This window comes from Pithys albifrons, chromosome 1 (genome assembly GCF_047495875.1).
Source record: "Pithys albifrons albifrons isolate INPA30051 chromosome 1, PitAlb_v1, whole genome shotgun sequence".
NCBI lineage: Eukaryota > Metazoa > Chordata > Aves > Passeriformes > Thamnophilidae > Pithys > Pithys albifrons.
The window spans coordinates 18,986,451-19,014,099 of NC_092458.1; the positions used below are offsets into that span (position 1 = coordinate 18,986,451).

At 38.4% G+C, this 27,649-nt stretch overlaps 1 protein-coding gene across 3 annotated transcripts; it reads right to left on the bottom strand.

Moving 5' to 3' along the window:
- Nucleotides 1-1,116: 1,116 nt before the first annotated feature.
- DCUN1D2 (defective in cullin neddylation 1 domain containing 2) lies at nucleotides 1,117-27,648 on the bottom strand. 3 transcript variants are annotated; one of them, XM_071572329.1, is made up of 7 exons: nucleotides 27,385-27,648; nucleotides 24,826-25,042; nucleotides 21,673-21,841; nucleotides 18,974-19,104; nucleotides 7,507-7,589; nucleotides 6,127-6,223; nucleotides 1,117-5,483 (listed from the first exon to the last, which is right to left on the bottom strand). In XM_071572329.1, exons 1-7 carry the CDS (start codon nucleotides 27,385-27,387, stop codon nucleotides 5,404-5,406), a joined length of 780 nt encoding a protein of 259 aa, XP_071428430.1. In that variant the 5' UTR covers nucleotides 27,388-27,648; the 3' UTR covers nucleotides 1,117-5,403. The 3 variants fall into 3 exon arrangements, with proteins under 3 accessions (XP_071428430.1, XP_071428506.1, XP_071428600.1); XM_071572405.1 differs by lacking the exon at nucleotides 27,385-27,648 and adding an exon at nucleotides 27,104-27,368; XM_071572499.1 differs by lacking the exon at nucleotides 27,385-27,648 and adding an exon at nucleotides 26,956-27,085.
- Between the last annotated feature and the right edge of the window lies 1 nt (nucleotide 27,649).

Consider the following 27,649-nt stretch of genomic DNA (forward strand, 5'->3'; position numbering starts at 1 on the left):
TCTTTTCCTTCTGAATGTGGCTGGCAGTTGCACTGCCCTTTTGCCTCCCGGGGACTTTACCCTGTTGCACACACACTTGGCTGCTCATAACACAGCCTAAATGAGGAATAAGTCTTTGGCTTTAGAAATATGGGTATAATAAAAACCCAGAGAAATTTTCAGAGAAGTTCTACTTCTCAACTCTGCAAAACAGATGCAACAAAAATTTTTTTACTTAATTTGTTAATTACGTATGATCTCCTTTTCATGTGGTACTTCTAGCTACCTTTCTCGACAGAGATAGGCTAGACACTGATAACTACCCCTACTCCTCAGAAAGGAGACAATTATTTGTAAAATATCATACTTAATATCATACTCACATGTCTTAAACAGAGACAAAAGACAGTAACACATTTAAAATGGATAAGTATTCACAACAGGAAAAAAAAAACAAACAAGCTGGGCTGGCAAAAATGTTTGGTAAACCATATAAAAATGCAGCTTTGATGTTCTTTCATTAGTGTACATATGACTGTTGTCAGATGGGAATAATTCAGAAAAAAAGGCATGGGAAAGCTGGGCAGAGAAAAGGCTTACCCATGGTGGTGGCAATGTGCTGTTTCAGCTTAACTGTGTTTGAAACATGACGTGAGAACATGAAAACACTCCTTCAGCAGACATGGCTGCTCCTGCCTCCTCCACCTGAGGGGCTCTGAACCCGTGACCTCCAGCACATAGGAGAGGGCTCATGTGCTGTGCAGGCACTGGGGTCTTCTGGCAGTAAATGAACTGGCAAATGGGTTGAGAACGCTGAGTCCACTTAAGCCCTTGTTTAAGTTAAAAGATGACTACACCCCAAATTCTTCACCCATGAGTGAGTGATGCTTCTGCCATTCAAAGACACTCAGCAGAGAAATTCTCTTGCTTCCAAGTCCACCCATCCAAAGGACACAAAGCCATTTCCTGGAAAAGTAGGGTTGTTACCAGATGGGTGTCAGACTTCTGTTAGAGCTGCCATCTTTACAAATAATGAAATGAAGGATTTTACTTTAGCAACAGGATCATTCCTTTAAAACACATTCATTGAGATCCAAGGAAAAATAGACCAGTTTTACTCAATTCTTTAATAACGGAGATGAATCATTTTCATACAGCTTTACACCATTGCCTTAAAGGAAAAAGAATCCACAAAAGCATGGACTTTTCTTTACACTTCTGACAAAAAGCTGTGCTCATGATATCAAGCCTATAGGGTTTGCCAAACAACAGAGTAGGTCACTGCTTGGAAAAGAAGGCACAAGGAAAAACACATGGGAATTTGTCAAGTATATGCATCAAGAGGAAGTATCCCAACACTCAATTAAAATTTGAACGCCTCTGAGCTTCTCCAGCCTTTCTCATTCAGAGGTGAACATTGCACCCCTCTGTCTGAAATATGGTCTTTTCTGCTCGTGGTTGTAGAGGCAGCTGTGGTTGCAGATCCTTCTAACAACAGCTTAGAACCAAAAAGTTAATTTTAGAGGTGCGTCATGCTCACCAAATTCTACCCACCATGCTGTACATAGTGAAAAGATCAGAAAACGAGTTTTGCTGAACACGTTCATCGTTGTAAACAAATTACATTTTTTCTCATTCTGAAGGGACATTTGCCTTTTGGTAAGCCAGATGCTGGTTGGCAACAGCTGAGGGAAGCTACTAGTGCTGGCACCTGAAAGCAAAAGAGCTTGCCGTGGTTCAAGTATCAGCATGAGCACTTTCACTGTTACAGGAAAAGGATGACAAGACTCGTGTGACAGCAGAGCTGCCAGTGGTTGGTGAAAGCACCAGAGAGGGATCGCAGCAGTGAGAGGATGGCAGACAACTTACTGATTTTGATTTAAACTTTCAGAAGACAACTAATGAGAGGTGAATATACAGCACTGAAGGTCTTTGCATAGACTTCTGAGCACACTGCTTCTCCTACAGAGCTCAGAGCCAGGACTGAGAACACTTCCCCTGCAATTACACCTCTCACTGCCAGTCCAAACTAATGACACAAATTGCAGAGATTCAGTCACTAGCATGTAGTGAACACAACACTGTAGCTAAACACATCAAGCTTCTTAAAGGCTTAAAGGTGTCACAGAGGAAACCAAACATTTATTACAGCTAGTAAAAAATTAATGAGTTACATCCTTGCCCTCTTCTGGCTAATGGTGTAATAATGCAAGAATCTAATAAATGAACCAGATTGCAAAAAACCCACCAGCCTTTCCAAGGCTTCCAAAACAGAAAGCTGACAAAAACCATACAGACGTCTCACATGACTGATTTCAATCCTTTATGTTGACAGTCCATTTATTCCTTTTTCCATTGCCACAAAATTTACACACGTACAGCTTACTCAGCAGCAAATCTCCCAGGTGCACTGAAGGAGCAGATGCCTGCAGGTTTGCTCTCCTTGGCATGACACACATGATAAATGACATTTAAATTTAGAATTGGCAAGTACAAATCCTATGGCTCAGTTTCAAACACTCTAGGATGTAAGACCGAACAACTTGGCACCAAGTTTAAAAATACATACAGCATATCTGTGAAGTAATACTGTATGCACTGAACAACTTGAAGACATCTGTACCATTTATGATTATAAACTGATCAGCCTAGGTGTTACCACTGTATCAGCTTACTTAAAAAGCGAGTCAGAGTGCCCTGTAAAGTGGAACTGTGGACAGCAGATAATTATTAAAATACCTAAGAAACAATTTGAAAGCAGTTTATTTGTACTGTTTATGTTCAAGTGTGAAGGTGTTACTCCATGCTATTATGGATGGGAATGTAAAGAGCATACATGGTTTCAAATGGATAAAGACTCGAAGACCAAAAGAAAAAGATGCACTACACCTTGGAAGCTGGCTGATGAGGAGCAACTCCTATCTTCAGATATTCTACCCACGCTTCATGTGTTGGAAGATGTCTCCCATGAAGCATCCTCATAGGAATGAGGCTTAAGAGTGTGTAAAATTATATATATATATAAACTGATTATTGTGCTAAGCACCTTCCTTTTTGCTCAGATTAACAAGGCAAAAAACCTTCAATCCCCATGCATTTCTTATGCTCTATTTGAAAAGGTAGAAGGTTCGTGAGATTGAGGGAATTCTCAGCACAAAGAAATGTTTCACAAGTTCCAGCACTATGAAACTTCAGTTACATCACATACTGATAAACTACTTCTTTGGAGTTATATTATAGTTATACATTTTAAGTGGTAATTGTGTGAATAACAAGCATTCTACCACTTTTGGCTGGGTAAATGCACTTGATGCTGTAAGATGTTACACACTCGCCAAAGCCTATGGGACTGACATCGAAAGGGCTTATTCTGGGATGGAAACGTAGATCAATCAAATCCACTAAAAAGAGAGTAACACTACCTTTTGATCCCCATTGACTTCTGTAGAAGTCATGCACACAAATGCCTTTCTAAAAAGATGCAGTCAGAAAGTAATAATCTGTTTTAAGCTTCCTGGCTAACTCTACACAGAAGCAGGAGGCAGCTGCTGGCTGAGACGCTGACACCTGGCGGCTGCCCTGCAAGGGCAAAAAAAAAATGCTAATAGTAACAATAAATCACTCACGAGGCATTTGTAACTTGCTTGCTATACTCTTACTAAGAGAAAACGTGCTAATTTGTTCAAATATGCCCTAATCTTGCATTTTAAATATCATGCACAACTGAAATTCTCCCAAGTGGAAGAATAAAGGCCATCTCTGTATGCAACATGTACATTTGTTCTTGCAGGTTGCACTGACATAAATGAAAGCTGACTGCTTGTATAAAACTCTATTAGAGTCTAAGAGAATATTGCAAAGCTTTTATACCCTTGCAACTACAAAATAGAACAGTATGCTGTCATGCAATACTTAAGTGATCTGAAGTGATCCAAACAGATATAATTTATATAACTAAATGCACCACTTTCTCCAAAATTCTTGTATCTATTCAGCTCTGACTAAAGAAAATACATTGATCATAGCTGTACACACTCTTTAGCAATTCTTCATTTTAACACTTTCACAGTGGCTATGACAAACTCATTTTGATGAGGTAGCATTTGAAAGAGCCCTGTGCGAAGACGCGCTGAACAGTTTCTGGTAAAAGGGTCTTGTGCTTGGACAGTGGAAGACACTTTTGACGAAGAGGAGACTGACCTCTGTACACTTCATAATCAATGGCTGACACAAGGGGAGAAAGAAATGACTGAACAAATTCAGACTTCGTGAAAACTGGTACCATTCCACCAGCATTGAAACTGCATCAGTTTACTCTTTTTTCCCCTTCCTTAAATAGATAAAATCAAATGCACAATACATGCAGAGGCATGAATACTTACAATCATTAATATAAAGTCTCCGTATCCCTAGCTATTTCTCCAACATGGAAGTCAACTAGTTAAGTCTTTGGGCTTACTCACATACATTTTCCATGAGAAGTGCCAGGAATTGCATTTTTAACTATGTTGCATTTAGCTAGAATGGTATGTTTCAAGCTACAAATAAAATCCATGTTCCACCAATTCCTTCCTAAAAATAAATAAAACACATAACTGAAGACTAACTGAATTATGGTAGTCAAACATGAATTATAAAACATCTTTGGTTGCTTAATGCCTAGTTTAAAATGGTTAATTAAAAAAGGTGGAGTTGCAACATAGCACAGAGGAGCAGCCTGTCCTCGGAAATGCTCCTGCTACACGTCCAAGCACTTCAAGAAGAATAATGAGCAAGTTAGTCTCACTGGGAGAAAACAAAAGGAAGGATAGAATCAATCAATACATCTAGGACTTAAAAATACAAATTTAAAATTTTGGCAACAACTAAAAAAAAGCATATCTGGGTTTTTTTGTTTGTTTTGTTTTGTTACAATTCCATACTAGGACAGATCCATGGAGTAACTTTTATAAAAATACAACATACTGCATAAATTTTATTTAGGGATTTAATTTATATACCACAAATACTGCTTTTAATATAAGTACAATATAATACAATTTTATTTATGTAACTGCTGGTGTTCACTTTGGATCATGAACTGAATGGCATGCTGTGCTGTCAAAACTTTTAATAAAATGGCCTCTATTTAAACTTCTCCAAAGTATAAAATCATGCAAAATCTACATCCTATATGATACAACCAGTACAGTAATTGAAGCCAATAGCCTACAAACAGCTTGGACTATCTTCTGAGTTTGTTCTTCAAGTGTCCACAAGTCAGCCATCACTTCCCTTAGGCAGAAAGGAAGAATTTCACTTTTCTCTGCAGAATGTCATCATGACCACTGAAACCAGCAACAACGTGCAGAGTTTTCAGCTAACAAATCTTCATCACCCAATGCAGTTCAGGGAGTGTGCTTAGTCCATATTGACAAGTCTGGGTTAGGAAGTTTTACGTTTTCCTCCTGTGACTATTGGTCGTGCATATTCCACAAAATCATCTATTAGAACAGGCCATGCTCCTAAAGAGAAGTCAAGCAATTCAGAAATTCATCTGTTATTATCTGCAATAAATTGGTGTAGTCCTTAAAAACAAAGGATCAGACACTCACCCTGATATTTCTGGCCTAGCCTAGCCTTAACACACACGACGTGATAAAACACTTAAAAAAAGCACCTAACTAATACATTCAACATTTAAATCTCTTCTTGCAGCAATAGTCCTTAAGACAAACAAAATGTATTTAAAGAATAAAAATCCACACTACAAATACAAACTCCAGTTGATAGTAAATCCATGGCATTCTTATTAGAGCCATTCATATCTTAGGACGTATTTCTGTACACATTCCAAAACAGAATTAGTAACAGAGTGTGAACTGCTTTTAGGTTAGCAAAAATTTTGCACAAAACCTTCAGTTTCAATGGAGATTTGTAGCATAACATGTTCAAATAATGTGCTATTTCATGGTGTGACAGCATTTTCACTTCTATTTACAGTAAACCTTATCACTACTGTTTTGGCAACAACCATGACACTGTACTTGCAGCTAAAACTATAAGGATAAATAAATTAAGACTCGAGGTAGCAACATGTTCTCATGTTCATTTATAGCAATATTTTAATTCTGCTGTACCACATTCAGATGTTCAGACACTGCTTACCTTCTTCATCATAGTTGGACATGTCATCTGCAATCATATTTCCAAAATCTAACAAAAGATTCCAAGTATCTTTTGGAATTGATCTTTTATGATGTTCCTGTAATGGAGGAAAAATGGTACTGGTCAATCCAAACTACTTCCATAGTAGTATTTTCTATTGACATATACAGAAAAACACATTTTACAAACATTTCTTTCTCTTCTTTGTCTTAACAAATAACCAGTAACCCAGAAAACACCTAAAAGAGTCCTAGCTTGCTTCTTTCTTAGGTCAGAATCTTTTAATTTAAATATTTCTTCTGAAGTAAACATTCAGTTTAAATATTTCTTCTGAAGTAACACATTTTATGTTAGGTAATTTGAATTATTGAAGTAGAAATCCACAGAACTGTATGTCGTAACAAACTTGATCACATAGCAAAGCTGGCAAAAAACTTGCAGATTTTTCTTCAATTACATCTATAGATCTGAATTTGGATGTGTTGAGTATTTTAACTGCCTTTGCATTAAGGCAGTTAAAACATGAAATGTTTTCACAAGTCCTCTTGATCAAACTGGTACATTATTCTGTGATTCAAATATACTGCCTAAAAATTTAGAAAAAACTTCAGGAAAATATTTCAGAAAGCATACACTTCCCATACTAAGTACTAGGGGACAAAATGCAGAAAGACTTATCTCTCCTAAACTACAGATAAAAAAATAAATTGAAAATAAAAAAATGAGAAATTATACATTATGTAACCTTTTTTTAACATAGAAATGCAAATGCAGAAACATGGATGAGTGAAACAGATCTTTTATAAGAACATTTTTTTAATTTCTAAGGTTTAATTCATGCATCTTTACTCCACTGCCCACAGAATTGCACTATTGTCAAGAATCAGGTTATAACTATTAGTGAAAAAATTAGTCAATTAATTACTCAGGCAAGAACTTTTTGCTTAAAAGTCTCTAAATTTCAATATCAATTTTGTTATGACTGACTTAAAAAGACTGTGTTTATGCATTAATACTACAAGAGTTAGAGCATGGTAAAATATATGGTTGACAATAATCACAGCTGTCTTGAGAATAAAGACATGATCAGCTGAGTCTACAATCACGGCCTCCTTTCATGCAGAAACTTTCCTAAGTAGGAGGATACAGGATCAAGTAAGTAGAACACTCTATTGCTTTGCATTCTTCTCAATTAGAAAATTACATAGGAGAAGATTTAACTTGGCTTGACTTAAGACTATTTTATATCAGTTTTCAAAAAGGAAAAAGTTCAAAGGAAATATTCAGATTCCCTTTTTTTTTTAGCTTTTTGGAAGCACACAGCCTACAACAGTCAGAATACTATCAAGACAGGCAGTAAGGAATACAATACATACTTACCAACAAAAATTTATTCCAAAGATCTAGAAATTTAAACCTTCCTGACAAGACTAAATTCCAATATGCAATCGCCATTTCTAAATCTGCAAGAGATAAAGCAACACATAAATATTACAGCCCATTATAAAAAATAAACTCCTTTTGGTGAAACTATTAATGCTACATCCAGTATATTATGATACCAATAAGTAACATTCTTTTAAGATCATTAAAAAGATTATAAGGAATTGTTTCCTACTCTCACTGACCCAAAAGGTAGAAGACAAGCAATAACAATATAAATTGTGTATCAAACATTAAAGTCATTAAGACTGAAAGAGTTTTGTCACTATCCATCCACGTCACATTAAAACTACTTTCAATCTATAGAAACAGAACATAATAGTTATTGATAACTCTTCAAATTAAAAAATAAAAGTATATACTACATGCACAAACACCCAAATATTGATAAAAACACAAACATTTAAATCCACAGGTGTCAATTCCTCTTAATTTACCACATTTTAGATACATTTGACTTTGAAGGGAATTTAAGGATATAAGGGGATTAAAAAAAATCATTTGTCTGTGGCATTATGATTCTGGAGAACCCCTTACAGCAATAATTCTCTTCTGGAATCTTTCATAGATAAACACCTACACACAATACTGAAAATGTAAGTCCAAGAAAGCAGCCCTGATTCTGCATCATGACCCGTGACCTGAAAACAGAGTTGGAGGAGGATGCAGCACCATGATGTATTCCAGCAGAAAAGCAGGAGCAATATTAGATGCAGCTTAAGGGTAAAAAGAGTTTCCTTGAAGGCCTGTTTTCATCTTCAGCAACTCACAATACCTAATGGCTTCTGTGTTTGCTCCAGCAGGTAACAGCACCAAGTGATGCTTATTGCTGTGCAACCACAAAATAAAGCAGAGCCTTTCTTAAACCACAAAAATATTTCAGCTTGTGCTTTCAGTATAAACAGAATATAAAGCTTAACAGAAAGTACTGTCATAGCAGATTAGGACAGAAGCTTGGCCTGTACCTGCAAGAAAGAAGCATGGGTTTTGAAATTGTACATATCACATCACAAATTAAAGGATGCTCCTGTCACCTGAAATGAAGCTTCAGGTCTGAAAGACATGATCCAGATCTCAACATAGCCATGTCCCTAGAGTACCTGTATCATACAGGGCTGGGGGCCAGATAAAATCCAATAGTTAAGATGCAGAGAAATGCAGTTTGCCTCTACCTATTCAAACAGACACAGTGCTGCCAGTGTTTGCCCTACTATGATCAGAGTGTTCTTCAGTGCAGAACTTGAACTACGCCCTAATAAACTTCTTTCAGTTCTTCTTGTCTTTGCCACCGTGCTTGCTTTTCACAAAAAATTAAGTACAAGAGAGCAATTAATAGCATTTACTTCCTGCTCAGATATGCAGATTAATTATTCTTACCTGCTATCCCATATGAAAAGCAAAAGAAATTAAAAGAGAGAAATTTGAACAATCTTAAGAGCTTCTAAACTTCACTGTCAAGGGACTGGCTTTGATTTCATTCACTCAGGCTTATTTATGAACACTCCACTCCTCCAAGCAAAGCTTACAAATCACATGACAGCACTAAGCAAAATGCACTTTAAGAAAGAACACCTGAAGAGGTTCATAGTACTGATGGAAATATTCCTTGGAAAAAAGGAAGAAAGTACAGGTAGGGAAACAAAGATGGCTACAGATGCCACAAAAGAAGAGTTAAAAGGGAAATTTCTGTGTTTGTGTCAAAGTCAGCATTATATTAAGGTGAACTTGATTATTGCAAAATTGTGAAAAGTCATGTGAAATACTACCTTAAGTTGGGGCACAGTTTATGTGTGTGGCAATGGATTCTCCTGCACAGAGATACAGGAATTGTTTGCTATAATATAAAACAAATGCACATTCCACTGTGGATGCTGCTCGGTAGTGGCTGAAACTGGTCCACACTGGAGCTGCTCTCCCCACTGGGCACAAGCAGGAAAGTTCTGATTTTGGTAAAATTTGTTCACAGTAAAAATAAAAATAAAAAAAAGTGTCAATCTGCCACAGCTGATTCACTGTAATCCCAGAAATTCATGAACTACCACAGGAGTTACTGGAACAAAAGGACTAGACAGGACTATCACTTTTGGTAGTGATGCCAGTTTATGCAGTACATGAGATAATGAGGCCTTCAGGTGTGCCACATTCTCAGGGGCTACGGCAATGCTTCTGTTTGAAGACAATTCCCTACCTAGATTGAAAAACTTCACACTGGAGGACAAAAAAGAGGATCTTTCTGGTGCAAAGGAAAGACCCAGTTACTACAGAGTTCTAATTCTATGTTAGGATGCTGACAGTAGTATCAATGAACAGCAATGCTGTGGAGACTGTGTATCTGCTACAATTAGTGCTGCACTAACAGATATAAAAAAAAAAAGACAAGGCCCTATGCTACTCAAGTTCTGCATCCCCACAGGAAGATGCTTTTGCAAGGCATGAATTTCTTGGCAGTCTTAGGAACACCCTTTTCAATGCTGCTAGATATAAAGGCATCATTACAAAAAAAAAATCAAACTACAATTATAAGATATGCTGGGTTTGTACCAAAAAATATCCTTCCCACATTATAGACTAATAATGCAAATTTTATAAATGGAAAGAAAAAGACACGAATCTCAGAAAACACTTCGTCAAAGATGAGTTTAGAAGAGACTTCATTGCTAACATCCATGTTCATATCCAAAACATAAGATGGCTAAATGGTTAATGTTTCAAGGACATCAAAAATACCATATGATATACTGTAAATTATACAATGGTTTGAGCTTTTCTTTTACTCTTTCCTTTCAAAATATTTTCAGTATCAGTATCTAGTGAGTTGCATGCCATGTAACACCTTAAAAAAAATCAGCTTTTCACAATCAGAAGGACAGGATTTTCCACGCAGCACAATCTGTTCTGAAACATTAAAACCTCATTCTAAAATTTCTTTTAAAACCCCTCATTCTCTTCTACCCTGAACAGAAAGCTTGAAGTGATAACAAATAGTATAATTAATGCAGAAGGAGAAATACATTACCAGTTAAACAGCCTGTGTCTACTTTCAAGATTTGATCAAATGCTTATCTCATTAACAAAGAAAAGAAATCACTATGAGATTGCTGAATAAATAAAGTAAGAATCAAATTAAGTTCCCCAAGCCTTCAGTATGATTTTGGGCAAGGGCAATGAAGTCACTGCATGCAAGAAATCAAAGAATTGTGAAAACAAAAAGAGAAATCAACAGATAGCAACGAATTGGCTGGAGAGTAGGATTTGTGAGGAACATGAAATGCAGTTTATTTAGACCTGCTATGCAAAACCCGCACTCTGGGATTGCAGGACTCACTCATCATCCTCTGCCAAACAGAGCTTTCCAGCCCTCAGTATGCCCTACCAGCAAGAGCTGTTCTTGCTGTCATGTTTGAAACTGTTAGAACATGACCATTAATTCACCTAAATTACTGACAGAACTTTTTGACACTGTGTCATCCAAACTGATGCAGGTATGGGAACAATGAAAACTGGTGTCAATCTCTCTCACACTGGACTATCACACTGCCTGACCAATAAACATCAAATGAATACTTGCAAGATTCATGAGTTACTCAATTCCTTGTTTCCTCATCTCTGAATGACTGCCTCCAAAGGAAGAATGTGGACATGAGAATTAGCTTTTTCTTTCCTAATCAGCAAAGTATCAAGAAAGTACCATGAGCATTCAACCTAAAAATGCTCTACCAACTTCCCCAAAGCTTAGAAAAAAATAGCCTTTAACTGTAACTGGAAGTTCCCCCAGGGAAGGAAGAGAGAAGGGAAAAGAGAAGTAGGCAAAAGGTATGATAGTAAAACAAACTGTGGTTAAACCCAGGATCCTGCTGAGCTAGATCCACTCATCCCTGCAAAGACATAAACAAAGAGCTTCCCAGTGCTCTTCATTAGGGGATGTATAATGCACAGTGTTGGATTAAGTGCCTGTAGTAGACAGGGAAGAACAGTAAAGCACAGCATATGGATATCAAAGGAGAACTGCCAGAACTGAGCAAGGTCTGACTGCGCTCAGTAGCTCTATCTCAGCATCTGCCAAGCTGATACAGGCTGACCTCATGCAGAACCTTTCATGTTTATTATCCTAAGCGTTAACTGCACAAAAGCAGAAACTGAACTGCTTTGGAATGCAAGCTGGACTTAGAAGATGTCTATCTAAACATCAGTTGAGTGCAGCTTAATGAACCTGACTGCAGTCACTTCCAAAGTCCTTTCGCCTCTGCAAATCTCTCCATGTACAATTCAGATAAACTACAAGACTTGCCTTAAAGTTGACTGGATATGGATTTCCCAAATAAGGGCCAAACATGAGTAAAAGAATCAGTAAGGCATTACTAAATCGGCAGTTATGCCACACTCTTCTTCTGACCAGAGCACCTCTTCTGTAAGAAGCTTCTCTTAAACTGCTGGCACTTTCAGCAAGAAAAATGTGAACAAAAATAAAGCATGTTTCATACACACAGACTAAGGCCATTGGAACACCTCAAATACAGCATTCACAGACCTCTTTCAAAATAAACATGAAATTCATTTATTGACCTCCTTCAATGACTTCTATCCACTCACTCCTATAAATAGCCTAAAAATGGATCAATCTAAATCTTCACTGAAAGGGGAAGAAGTTTTCATAATCAGGTAGGGGAAAGGGGAAAGAAAAACCAAACAGAAGAAAAAAACTCCTAATTTCTAAGGGTGTCTTCAAAGAATCTTGAGATACCGCTATGATAAAAGCCAAAGCTGATGTTGCTTCAATTAAAAAGAGCACATTATACTCATCTGCTCATAGAAGATGAAACCTCCTTGAAGTCCACATACCGGATGCAAAGATAGCCAATCTTCTGGTCTTGAGGTAATATCTGATTCAAGTCTGAATGCCCTCCTCATCTTTCCTCTCTTGCTTGATCCCAGGCAACTGGCAGAGAGAAGGAAGCACAACCTTTTGAGCCAGCAAGCAGGCGAAGGGATCACAAAGAAGTGGTGAAGGACCAAATCAGCTTTTTGTTTCCACGTTGAAAGATGAAGACCATGAAAGAATGCATTACGCTCCTCCCTGGTGCTGAAACAAACTGTAATACACTCCTGAGCACATCTTGTTGGGGGTCAAAGAGACCCATGAAGAGAATCACAGCAAGTATCAAGTTAAAAAAAAAGAAAAAACAAGAAAAGGAAGATGAAGTTAAGGCCTTTCTTTGAGCTTGAACAATGGCCTTAGAAATCTGAACTGCTCTGTATGCAACACAAGACCTATAATCCTGTTCTTTAGTACACTTATCAACCAACAGCTAGGACACAAAATTCCATTCCGACTGCAGTAGAAAATCTAAAACTTGGGAGTGGAAGGCGAGATAAACTTGTCCAAATCTGCAACACACAAAACTTAGAGATTTATGGTACTATATACAGTAGCAACAACATGAGAGAGCAGATTAAACAGACAGAATCACAGTTAGACATAATAGCTCTCTTTAAAGTCTTCTGGAAAACCAGACCTTAACAAAGTGCCCCTATCACAACTCAAAATACATAGAAAACATGCAGATGAAGTTTAACATGTCTAAATATTATGTATGCCAGATCCAACATTCAGCCATTGAGATGGCACTGCTGCATTGAAACCTAGCCGTGTTTTTTTGCCTGAACTCTGTCCACCACTTGGACAGCCAGTTATAACCATCCATCCTCTTCAATCATGATCAAACATATTCAGACTTATTTGGAAGACACTTGACACTGGGGTGCTGAGTAACATTAACTAGAACATCATTTTCTGCTTAAAGAGAAGTCATGGTAGATCTTCTGCACTGTGCTTTTGCCTCCTGCACCTCACTACCCACACAAGCCATCACCTATGGGGACTGCTACTACTTTCACTTGTTTAAACAGCACGTGTCCAGACTGAAGTACACTACTTGACAATACCAAGGTAATAAAAATAAATGGAAACATTCAAGTTGGATGAGACTAAAGAGACAGCAATCCTGCAGATACAGAGAAATAAAAATTCCCTCCTATCACCACACGAACTGTGGAAAAGGGACTCCTATAAAAGGCTGTCCTATTTCTAGGAATAAGTACTGGTGTACTGAACTCTGTGCCTATTTTTGGGAATGACAGAACAGATGCAACTTAATTTATTGGAGAGGATTATTCCCATCTAATTACATAAAGGCAGAATTTCTTCCATTGGTTTTGAGGGGAACTGCAGAAGAAGAAATAAAAAAGCAATGCAAGACAGGCTGTTCTAAAAATAAATAAAACACAAAACTACACGCACACCCCTCCCACTCAAGATTGCTTTCCTGGAGCAGAATCCACACTGCATTATGAAGACAACTGTGTCAGGTAACTCCAAAATACTTCAACCACAAAAAAACTCCCAAGGAGGACTTCTGTACCATCCCACTCCAGCCTTACAAATGGCACCTGGTGTGAAAAAGGATGTGTCCTGCTGATAATCGCAGGAAAGAAAAAAGTCTAAGGCACACAGAGACTTTTTCCTCAAGGATATGCTCCAGGCAAAAAGGTTCAGTGAAAACTGATAGTGATTTCAGAAAGACCTTTTAGAAATTCAGTCTTAAAACATTGTTGCCCAACGCAAAGCCAGACATGATGAAATTCATCTCACTATGCTGGAGCAACCTCAAACTGCTACCCACCATCTCTGGAACTTCATAAAGGTCAAAGAAGTTCTAGAAGAACCTCTGTTGTTCTCTGACAACCTGAAACAAAGTGTAGCATGGCAGAAGACAGATTTGGTATTATTTGGACAAACTGAAAAAGTACTTGAAAGTAGGTAAGTAAGATTTCATTAAAGAGAAGAGCAAAGTCATAGCTAGTGGGAATAATCAACTGCAGAAATACAAGAACAAAGTTACCTGGGTGCACTGCAGTGCTGCAGAAACCCAACAGTAAACCAGACTGAAAACTGCAGACGGTATCAAACAAACTTAACAGTATGCAAAACAAGGAGCAAAATATCTAAGGCATGTGGAAGATACCTGGTTTGTTTGGGTACTACAAGACAAGAGAAAGACAGATCAATTGAACTGCAAAGGAAAAAAAGAGTTGGAAGACAAAATACCAGTACCAGAGAGCTAGAAGATAAATTTTAACAGGGTAGTTGGTTTTACTCAGTCTGGAGACTAAGGGAAGACACGTACATAATTGCCAGATATGTAAAAAGCTGTTACTCACTCTAAGGAAACTTGTAGTCTGCATATTTACTTTGGTCAGGTAAGAAGTGAACTGGAAAATTCAGGAACAGAGATTTAAGTTATATGCTAGAAAAAGAAAATAAATAAAAATCTAACAATAGGTTTAACCAAGCATGGGCACAGATGTATGAGACTAGCCATTAAAAATTTAAAATTATATTATGTCAAGGCAATGGCTCCCAAACTTTTTTCAGACAGAGGACCCCTGCCAATTAGACACTGAATCTTGATAATTACTGAAACCAAAAAGGCAAGTTAGCATATACTCCTAGCACACCACTGAACATTTGGTTAGAAAAACATCTTCAAGGAACAGTTTTACTAAACAAAAATCCTGTCTGGCAAAAGGGAAGACACTGCAGAAGTGTTTCGCTGTCTTCTACATTTAAAGACCACTTGGCAACCCATGAATCACTGTATTTCCTGATGTTTATTAGGGGAGATGGAAAAAAAAATAACTGCTGCTTATCACATCTTAAAACAGCAGAAAGAGATTTTAAAAAAAGTAATCTGAAACATATTAAAATACTGATAGAGCAATGAACATGACTCATAAACAAAGCACTGCTGTTTGAACATTTTACACATATTCCAATAATTTCTTACAGCTTCAATATATCAAGATACTAAACATGAAAAAGAATTGTTTAAGCCACTCTGCCTATCACAGATGTACTTCTGGTAAGCTTTATTCTCAAGAGTTAATTCTGTTAAAAAAAAGTTGCACTAGCACTTAGCCTGAAGGACACAACAGAAGGATTTTCATTAAGTCTATTTTTATAAAAAGTTTCTATTAACTATCTACTAAGAATAAGAATTTCCCATTTGTCAATGACACTATGTCAAACTTGCTTAGTTTTCAAATAGAGGCATTTATAGGCCATGTGTACATGCAAGAATCAAGTAACATTCTTTCAGTCTACAGATCACTCCCCTAAACAATGAGTACCATTACCAGACTTGGTGATTTAAGCTCCCAGCGTAGTAAGAAAAAGCACTGAATACTTCAGACCTCAGAAAAAATCACATTAGAATATTTTACAACTGAAACTTAGGAAAGAATTCCTGGATTATTCTGCTTTATTAACTAAAACCATTTACTTTTATTCCTTACTTGACGTGAACTTACTGACCTCTGGTCTTCAAGTTACAATTCCAATGAGAAGGTATAGGAATGAGTAGGCAAACACTATTAGAGCAACACGTCACCAGAAAGACTTCAAGGCAAACAGCTGGGCAGGAGCTAAACAGCATCCTGTACATGGACAGCACTGAATGCCACCCAATGTGCACGTAGGGAAAAAATCACAGAAAATACTGAGTTGGAAGGAACCCATATGGATCATTGAGTCCAACTCCTGGCTCTGCACAGGACCATCCTCTGGGGTCACATCATGTGCCTGAGAGTATCATCCAAACCCTTCTCGAACTCTGTCAGGCGTGGTGCTGTGACCACTGCCCTGGGGAGCCTGTTCAGTGCCCAACCACACCCTGGGTGAAGAACCTCTTTCTAATGTCCTTCCCTGACACAACTTCAGGCCATTCCCTCAGATCCTGTCACTGGTCACCACAGAGAAGTAGTCAGTGCCTGCCCCTCCTCTTTTCCTCACAAGGAAATTATAGACAGCACTGAGGTCTCCCCTCAGTCTCCTCTTCTACAGGGTGAACAGACCTCAGCTGCTCCTCATATGGCTTCCCCTCAAGAAGGAGAGATCAGTACCTTAGGACAGCTATAGATTTACACCAGCTCATTTGGTAAAAATGCTAATTATATATTCTGGTTTAACTATCTGAACAGAACTCATGCAAGTACCCTGGGTTAAGGCTCCAAACAGTAAGAGAGAAACAGACTTTGTACATTGATGGTATCAATTCCCACATCTCCTTGACAATACAGCACATTGTCAATGGGCTACAAATACCAAACATTCCTCGAGATGGGGAGCAAAAATGGACAGTTCTACCTTTTAGGACAAAACACATAGTTTAAACAGAGAAGAGGATGTAAAACATAAAAAAAAGCACCTAAACCTATTCTAAATGTAGCTGAAGCAACTAGAATTCTCAGCTCATACATTCCAGTAAGACTGATATTTCCTTGCTTACAATGTACTGCTTCCTTCTGTGATTATTATAAACAACAACCTGCAAACTTATTTTTTCCCTCCATCTCTTTGTTCCACTGACTATAATGACATTCCCTGAAAAGATTCCGACTCCAAACCTATACAGTGTTAGGCTTCATTTGGATAAGCTACCACTGCCCTCAATAACCAAAAATGTCACAATAGTCAATGTGTTTGCCCAGTACTCTCTTTCTACTCAAGATATGGTGATCCAAATTCACATCAGACAGAAATACAGTGTATCTCCCCTAAAGTAAGAACAGTGCCCCCTGTTTATAATTCTTTGCTATCTAGCATCATCTTAGCAAAACCAGAAAAAGTCTGACAAAAAATGTCACCAAACTACTGCCAAGTATAAACTATGTATTACTTGAAAAAGAAACAAAAAATATTACCAGAATTACTAAAATTCCTGAAAACTGAAATGAGCAACAGTTCAAATCAACTCATTCTATAGTTTATGCTTTACCTAAATTTTTGCACTTCTTACTTTCTCCTGTTAATACCTCAGCTCTTGGTGCAAGAAGGAAGTTAGGTGTTTTATTGTCAAAAAGTACCATTCTCACACAATAGAGAAGACAGACTTGAAGAAAAGGCCTCCAATACTGAATAAACAGAAGTAATGAAAAACAAGTAAGTTTCCTCCTCATGTTAAATAAACAGTACATTCAGTTCCATAACCTGTGCTGGGCTGCTTTCCCTCCTCCTTCATACAGGCTTAGGTGAAAAGCTTTGGAAACATATTTCTCAAGGACTTGAGTTTCACGTTGGAACTGATCCAATTAAAACAGAAACCTATTTGTAATATTTCTTCAGGTGTCCCATAAATTCCAACCTCAGCTTTAACTGAGTTACCTTTTCTGCAACTTGAAAGTACTAAGTTAATGAAGAGGAGCTAAGGGACTAGAATTCCAACCAGCCTCACAGAACCATTACAGAACTATTTCATTTTTGTGTCAGGAAAAGTGGCATTTGGGTCATTGGAAAGTGACACATCCAATGCAAAACGAAACTGCTGCACAATATGAAGAAAAATATAAACTGGGTAAAAGTTGCCCAGAGTTCAGAAAAAAAGACAAGACAGATTGTTCAAAGTAGTTCCCAAGAAAGAATGTGGAACAGACACTCCTGGTTGATGTCTAAAGCAATATTCTGCTCCTTTACCCCACTACTCTTTCAACAGTTCTTGAGAAAAAAATATTTTAAAACTTGCCACTTTAAATCTGTATCTACCTTACTTGGCTATGCTACAAACAAACAAACCCCAGACAACTTTCTCTCACCCCACAGCACAAAGAGAACAGTGATGATGGTACAGTGCTATTCAACATGCAAAACAGTTTAATTCCTTCCTACACAGTGTCTTTTGAAAGTGGACATAAATTTGATGAGAGGTGAATTTCATCTTGGTTTTTTCCCATCTATTCCCAAACTAGACTTGAAGAGACTAAAATGTCAGAATTTAAAAACAGTGTATGGGTTTTACTCCAGCAAAACAAGGTATGGACTGGGACAAATCTCAAACTTTATAAAAAATAGTAATTTAATGCTTTATAAACTGTATGCCCATTTTCATTCACTAGTTTTGAACCATGTCCATAATATTCTTTTTCTAAACTTTATAAAGAACTGTGAGCTACATCTAAAAACTCTTAGAAGAACAGTAACTTTTTTTCCTCTTCCTGAACTGATGTGGACATCTTGTTTCAGTAGTTCAAACAAAGTGGAAAACAAAGAGCTCAGCAGTACAGTATTCAAAAGCAAAAAAATAAAATTCACAGGTCTCTAAGAACTGCAGGAACTTTTTTTGACAAGAGGTGAGAGAACATCCATAGTAGCAGAAAAATCCATTAAATTGTCAGTACCAAGCGGACATTAAAAACGAGATTAATTGAAAGAAGATGGGAAAGAGGAAAAGTCAGTGTAAGAAATCAATAATGAATTTGCTATACAATCACCAATGGGAATACTGTAGTACTTGGAAGCATTTGGAATTGACTTCACTGACTGTAGACATTTTCTCGATTTTTTTCTACTTACCTAGACCTTTTTGTCCAGGGTTTTTGGCAAAGTTAAAAGTAAACTGATAAAAATCTTTGAACTTTGTTGGATCCTTTAGCTCCTGTTCCAGTCTTGGCAATAGAGCTTTTAGTTTTTCTGTGGTGTCACACCTGTTCAAAAGACTTCGTATTACTTGTAAATATTGAAGATTTCTTTTTACTTTCCCCCCTCCTTTTATGGTTTAGTTTCAGAGCAAAACAGAACAGTAATTAAGATAAAAAGAGTATCTGTGCATAGCGTTCTTAAAAATATGAGCACCCATATGCCTTTACTAAGGAATTTTAAGTGGAAGATTGTACACCTACACCCATTAAGTACACAACACGAACAGGATTCAGTGGTTTAACTTCCTTCTCTGTCTCCACAAATTTATGAACAGATGCTATTCTGATCTTAAGGAATATAGAAGCCTCACTGAAATCTGCTATCCTTTCCCCTTAGCTCTTGTAACACAAGTGTTTTGCTTTATTCTAGACAGGCACTCCTTGCTCGCTGCTCTCCCAGATGAAGAGCTGCACACCATGCTTAGAATTAATCTCAGCACTTTCCACCAAAAATGAATGATTAATTTCAGTAATTCTCTTCCTGCCATAGGACACTTGAGGATATAAACTAGGTAAAAATAAGCCTTTGATGATAATTTGAAGGCTGACAAACCACTCACCAGTCTGGCACAGGTAAGCTAAGATGGAATTAAGTTACTGAGAATTTACCAGAAACACGTCCCTGAATAACAATGACTGAAGCACTTTCAGTGAAAGCACCTGAGCTGGTAAGACACAACTTTAAAAGAACAAGGGTTTCTCCCAGCCAAGGCATCAAATGAACATTCAAGATTTACAGGACATTACCAATATCTTGAATTGTACCTAGAAACTCAAAGTGAAGCAAACAGGTTTCATAAGAAGCAGCTATCATAACATTGTGCATCTGAAAGTTCTCTATAGCTAAATGTATTTTTTCTAAAGATTCAAGAAAAATTCTATTAAAGGACAGATAACTAACAAGATCCAAAAAAGGCAAATGCAGTTTTAACTCTCTTGCATGGTATAGATAAAAGTAAATACCTTTCAGGCCTACAGGAGTACCTGGTGGAGAGAAGATAAAGAATTCTGCCAACAGTATTCAACTAAGAACTTCAGTTTTACTGGGGCTTGATCTAGTCAACAGATATGCTCTCCCACATGCATCCCAAAGATGCTATAGGATTGATGCCTCAGGGAATTTCTTTTCATTCAAACGTTCACTTATGTTCATGGCTCAAAACTGCAGGCACTGCTCCTCCAAGGATGTAACAAAATCATCCCAAATTCTCAGTAAGTGCTTTACCAGTGGCAAGCAAGCATGATCACATCATGCTCCCATGACCAGTTCAATGTGTGCTGAGAGATAAAAATCACACACCTCTATGAACTGTGCCAGAGACAGTCAGAAGAACATAGCAGCAAGGTGACAATAAAGCTACAAAACAAAATCCAAGCCAGAAGTCATAGGAGTTTTAGCAAAACCTTTTAAATCAGTTACATGAAAAAAACAAAAAAAGAAGGCAACCTTTAACATAAGGGCATGAGCACTTGATTGCTGTCCATGGCTAGAAAATCTTAATTCTTCTTCTGATTTCTACCCAAAGCTACCCAATGAGACAATATAAAGCAGTGGACTTCAGATGACACAAAAAACTATTTCACAACAATTTATAAATACCTAAAAAGGAAAGTTTAAAAGCAAGTCAATAACTGATGAGGTCAATAACAACAGATTGCTCGGACCTCTGCTCAAGAAACAAGCACCACATTTTCTAGGAGTTGGTCTGTTGTAGAAAGGTATTGACAAGGTGCCATTCTAAGATCAAATGAAATTATTTAGCTACAAAAAACATGCACAAGTAATAAACTGTAACTAACCACCTATTTAATGTAATCAGCTAAAATAGAAAACATTTTAACATCTCTGTGTATTAGAAATACTGCACCTCTTGTGAGGAAAAGTTATACACAAAGTATTATTTTATGATGATAAATGGTTGACTTCATTGCTAAACAGACACAGTGTTTAACCTCAAGGTCTGTTATCCAGAACAGCTCCATAATCCAGGAAGGAAATTGTTTTTAATCAGTTACATCACAGTCAGATGAAATAATCCTTTCTGCTACCAATGCCCTCATTGTTATTTCAATTTCTCACAGATATTGTCTAAAAATGAAGTATCTAGTATAAAAGGCAATATGAGAAAAGCATGGGTGGTAAAACAGGAAAAAAATTGGTAAAGGGAAAGAAATGGGTTTTTTTCTGTTTTTCTATTTCTTTACTGCTTCAACAGTGATTTTTTTCCCCTTCATACACCTCCAGACTTTTCACTTTTTAACAGCACATGCTCCAACTCAAATCCTTAACACAATCATGCATATGTTTACCATGAATACCATAAAAAGATTTGTGTATCCACCTGCCTTCCCTGGCTGCACAGGTAGAACTTGCTTCGCCCCCCACTGTGGCCATTCGTAAGGCTTTGCAGTAAAACACCAAAATAAGGAAGACAAGACACTACACGCATTGAGCACCTGCCAGGCTTGGCACCAGCCTCACTGGGCTTTTAAAGCTTCACACAACTGAACATGTTTTAAGCAGAAACCAACCTCAGGCCTTTCATTATCAACTGTGCAGATATGGATACTTACCCCAACTCTGTCATACCATCAACAAATTCCTTTTTACTGAATTCACATTGAGTAGCTGCCCTGAATTTCCATGCTACCACCAGGACACTGATACTGGCTGGGTCCAGGCTTAAATCATCACAAAACTGCTGAATACCATCAATGCCAATTTTATTTTCATCTTGTGGGTCTGTAGTCCAAAATACAAAGAGGAGAATTGTAATTATTTACAAAAATATTTACAAATAATCATATGACAACTCTGATGTGCTGCATAACACAAGCCTTCACTTCTTCATAACATTCACAAATGTTTGCACTTGAAATCTAGTTAATTTTAGAAGTACCTCAAGGAGAATCAGTAAATAGATTAAGTACTCTGCAAACTTATCTAGAAACTGGTTAGCAACTTTTCCTAAACTCACCAGCTAATGGCAACAAACCAGTTTTGCTTTCTCTCCATAATGCTCTATAAAATATTTCAAAAAGAAGATCAACCCAAAATCCAAGCCCAACAAAAACATACCAATCACATGAGCCCATAGATGCTCTTTCCTGATAGGGACAGAGGAGTATCCATTATAAATGTTTAAAGATCACATTCAAACATTTTTGGGGTTTGTTCAAACAATGCCTTAGCATAACATAAAAATTAGCTAAACAATACAGCTGAGGAAACACTATGTTTCAGGAGTAGTAAGCAGTACTTTTCTGAATATCAGAACCACACTTCCTAACTCCCTACATCAGGGTACGTATCTTTTAAAAATTCTGTAACAAAATTTGCCTTCAACCCTTCCCACCCCCAACTAACCAACTCTGACTGCATGTAAACTTAAATAATTGAAGAGGGAAAAAAAATCAAATGACAAAAAAGAGAATAAAACCACACCTTTAGTTTTTAAAGCCTGATAGTTTACAAAACACAAAACTGTCTTTCCCAGATTCTGACTGGAAGACATTTCAGTATCCTAAGTTGGGCTGTGGAGAAAAGCATCCCTCAAGTAAATTTAAGACTAACTCCTTAAACTGGTAAGATTTTCAATCATGCTACTTTTAAGCCCTGATCCAATGAGTTGATTAAAAACCCAATAAAATCCAAGTCTAAATGTAAGTTTTATTTTAATTTTGTTAGTTCTTAATTTAAGATCTCTTCTACTTTTTCAGCCAATACTACAGTGAAATAAATGGGAAATTCCAGAGAGGAAGTTAATTTAGCAAACCAGACAAAGACTTCTATCCATTAAACAAAGAATTACACCCATGGTATAATTCAGGGACCTTTGATCCTGAATAAGAAATAAACATCTACTCAACTAGTTCTAACTAGTTCTACATTTCTTGTATATTTGGGGAGTAATTGAAGAACTGAAGGTCAGAAGAGCACTGAGTGAAAAAATTCAGGTGGGTTTCGACAAGGACTGTTTCATCCCTATTATATTTCATGTTATCCAGGTAACTAGAAACAAAAATGAAATAGCTGTTTTGACAGAGTTGCTGGATAAACAGATAAGAAAACTAATAAAAAGACACCACAGAAAATGAAAGACATTTCAGCTCAGATTTCCAGTATAGTGTAATATCCTATAGGCCCTGTAGAACAAAGGAATTCCTTGTTGCTGTGGGGCCAATGACTCAGGTTTAAGCCAGACATGGAAAAAAGGAAAGGTGCTTAACCGAAACTTTTATTGTCTTCTATCAAATCTTGTAAAGGTTTTTGCAAGTTTACAACTTAAGTGTTGAAGTGCCAGAACGGCAAAGCTGCACTGCACACTTAAAACACTGACATAAAACTGACTGGATTTCCTTTCACCAAAATCAAATGGTACAGTTTGCCACTGGTAGAAAATGATGAGTAATAAATAACATTTGTGATAATTTTACTTCCATTTCAGAGATTCTTAGCTGCATTTAAAAATTGGAATATATATATTTTGACACAGAAATCTTCATGACTGACATGCGAGGAGCAAGTGAAAGATTTAGATATGTGTATATATGTTTTATATATATATGTATATATGTATGTATGTATATAGGAGTGTGTGTGTACGTGTGTGTGTGTGTGTGTGTGTGTGTGTGTATATATATATAACAAAAAGGTTTGCTTGTTTTTGTGAAAACAAAAAAAATGCTATAGTCTTACTGGTTCTTTGTCCCTAAACAATTAGTTATCATATAATAATGAAATATTAAAGAATGCATACATATAAAATAGAACAGATTATGTAAAGAGAAACCAAGAGGTGGAAACAATATCATAAGAACAGGAAAAAGTATATACAAAGCCTGCCATTATTTCATTGAGAAAGTTCATAAAATCATAGCTGGGAAGTGGTTAAGAGTTCATGTTTTAAAACATGAGGTGTATGGATGCCAGCAGGGGCTGGCAATTATTCCAGCCTGCGCTGCTCTAACAGATAATAACAATGCACACACTCATGTCAGGTGGCCACAGCTCAGCAAGGACTGTTACCTGGATCATGTACATCTTATGGTATCTTTTCATTACAATTTTTCTGTTCTTTTTAACAACACTGTAATAAAATATGGAAAAGAAGCAACTCTGCCTTTAATCCACCTTACTGTGACTTTCCCTCCCAGCCTCTCTGAACACACATCACTTTTGCTGTAATATGTCAGCACGAAGAATAAAATAAGGACAGAGTTTCTGGGTTTTGAGTTTTCTTACTTTACTGTTTTGTCAGACTGCTAGATGTAATGTTTTCTGAAACATTTTTTATTTTAATGTATTGAAATGCTACTGTCTCTGAACAGAATTAAGTTCCCCAAATACTAATTAAAAATATGTATTATTTTGCCATGGAAAGTTACATGGTATACACATATAATAGCAGCCACTGGCAATAAATCAAATAAATTGTGTAATAAACTTTGCTGCCATATGTAGCTGACATTTTTTCCCTCATGATAGATTTAATTTTATACTTTTCAACTCTACAGGAATCTCCACAGAAGTTGTATACTCACCATCAAGAGCATTTAAATCCTTTTTCATCCTTATTACCACAAACTGTACACAGAGAGAAGCAAAAGCTAGCAAGCTTTGTTTAGAAGTCCTTAAAAAGGGCAGAGGGAAAAGCTGAAAAACCACTCAAATAAAATTAGGAAAAAATACCCCAAAACCCACAACAAAAACCCCACAAGCCTTACCTTTGTACCGATTATACAATTGTTCTAATTTCTTCCTGTCTACTGAGTTTTTCATGGATTCTTTGTAGTACAAGTCTGGATTCTGGAAGTAGTTGTCTGTTGCCACTTCTAATTTCCATTCATTCTGCATTAAGCAGTATATAGCAGTCCTTTCACCAGCCTGGGTAAAGGCCATAAACTGGCGGACCTTGTCCTTCTGAGACGATTTAAGCTTATGCTTTGGGATGCAAAAGAAGCAGGAAAGGCCATGAAGCTAATCCAGAAGTTTGTTTCAGCATTCTACTATTAACACCTATCTTTAAAAGGTTTTACTTTTCTTGCTGATGACAACTTTCACTTCAGAATAACAGGAAGACAAAGCCTTGTTCTTCTGCAGTTAAAAAGACACCATTTTCTTCTGAAAATTGAAATGACAGCATCTACATATACATTTTTAGCAGCACATATTCTGCTAGTAACAAACTTGTACTTCTGCTTTACTGCTCATATATGCAGAAGTTTTTCTGTTCTGTAACAGCAGTAAACACAAGTTTCCTCATGTAACTATATGTTTATCTTCTGAAAGATATGCCTAGTGGTTATAAAAACAAGAAATTAACAAGGCACAACTTACAGAGTTTTCCTAGTATTTTCCTAGCAACAATGAACAATGTAAAGTTTAATCATTTTAAGTCATCAGCTGAAAAAGGCAGAAGCATTTCTAACATAATTATGTTAGAAAGCATTTCCAACAGAATACATATGACAAAAAGAAAATAGATTAAAGTGGACTTGTCAGAGCCTGCTGAATGTGACAATGAGACTATAAAATTGCTGTAAATGTGATCTAAAACTTTAATTCAACTCTAAAAAATTTGTTTATACTATTAATATATCAAGCAACAAAACAGCCTATTACAGTGGTATACAGGAACTACTCTAATGTTTCTCTCAATTGCAGCAACCACATTGAAATCGTATCCCTGAATTTCTGGAACATCCCAGAAGTAGAAACAGGGATTTTATAGGGAGCAAAGTTGCTAGTAACATAGCTCAACACTATTTTTGACATGAAGTTGGAAGGAGATAGAACAAAAAACAGAGTTTGATTTAAGCTATTCCGTACTTTCCAATTTTGTTAAACCATACCTAACAGATGATTTGGGCCAACAATTAAGCTAAGAAAATTTACTGGTCTCTTAAATATCACGGGCAACTGAATGCTAATTCAGTGAGCAGTAAGCAGCAAACTCGTAAGCTGAAAGATGGCTCTGCGTTATCTCTGCTACACATACGGATGGTGACATCTCGACAACAGACAGTCCTGAGACAAGACATGCATCACGTAAACAAGTCAAGGACTTTGGTCTTTCCTACAAGATTTTTCAATTTAATACAATAAGAAACATACAGAGTTTCTTCTTATGTAAGTAACGTGCCCACTGGGAAAAAAAGGCTGCAAAAAATAATTACAATGTATTTTACTAAGAATATAATCAATAATCCTTTGACTTCAAGCTCTGCGTAACCACGACCCTGCCTCCCACTTTTCATTACGGTCTAGCTATGGGAGTGTCTGCACCAAGATCTTCCTCGGGTACATAAACTTCTTTTGAGCAACCAACTTGGTGATGAACACTTCAAAACAGAGGTCTCTGTTTTGCAAACAGAGCAAAACTCCAAAGCAAACCCCACGTTCTCTTTCGAGCCTAGTTAACACCAGGCACTTAGGGATATTTTCTAGCTGCGAAACGAAACACTGAGTTATTTGAAGAAATCAGCGGTAAGAAACAGACTCGGCTCTCCAACCTACTACTCTGCCACGTCGTCCGGTTCCATCTGCGCCCGGAGAGCCGCGCTCCGGACAGCGGGACTCGCGGGACCCGCGGGCATTCCCTGCGGGACCGCGGGGAGCTCTGGAAGTCCCGTCTCCAGCCTGACCCCTCGCTAATGGCACCCGAGCAGGATGCGCACCCCGCACCCCGGCACAGACCGCTCCGTGACCTTCCCGGAGCCCTCCCCGAGCGCTGGTGACACCACCACAGCAACAGGGAAGCGCCGGGGCTGCCGCGGAGGCACCCGCAGACCCTCCCTCCCCGCACAGCCCTTGCGCTCCCGCTTCCCGACCCGGGAGGGGAATTCGTACCGCACCTCTCGCACCTCCTCCGGCTGCACCTGCCGGGTCCCCCGGCGGGGCCGGGGCGGTGGGAGCGAGGGACGAGGGGCTCCAGCGACCTGCCCCGCCAGCGCCAATCCCAAAAAAGGCAAAGGTACGCGCCGCTGCCGGCGCTGCCCATACCCGATACCCGCGGCGATGCCCGGCCCGGCCCCTCCCCCGCTGCCTCCGGTGACCTTCCCCGCTCCCGGCCCGGCGGAGGACGCGGGAGGGCGACTCCGCTCGGGGGTGTATGTCTGTGTGTCCCCGCGTCCCCCGCCCGGCCCGTGCCACCTCCCCAGGCAGGGCGGCGGGACCCGGCGCTGCGGCAGCGGCGCTGCGAGTGCCGGGCTGTTGCCGGGGGTTACCCGGGGCTCTCCCGTCCCCGGTTTCGCCGCCTCCCCTCCCCCGCTCGCACAACCTACCATTTTATTACCGGCGCTCCCACCAACTTCAGCGCTCGGGGCCGCCTCCCGCGCAGGCGCGCACCGGCCCGGCCGCGCCGCCTCCCGCCGGGGAACGCTCGGGCAGGGCGGCGGGGAAGGAGCGGAGGGTTCCGGTGCAGATCCCGGTGCGGGTCGCAGTGCGGATCCCACAGCACCGCCGCGGGGAGCGGCGGCGGCTCCCGGGCTGCAGTTCCTTGGCTGCGGCGGCTCCCGGGCCGCGGCTCCGACTACAACTCCCGGCGTG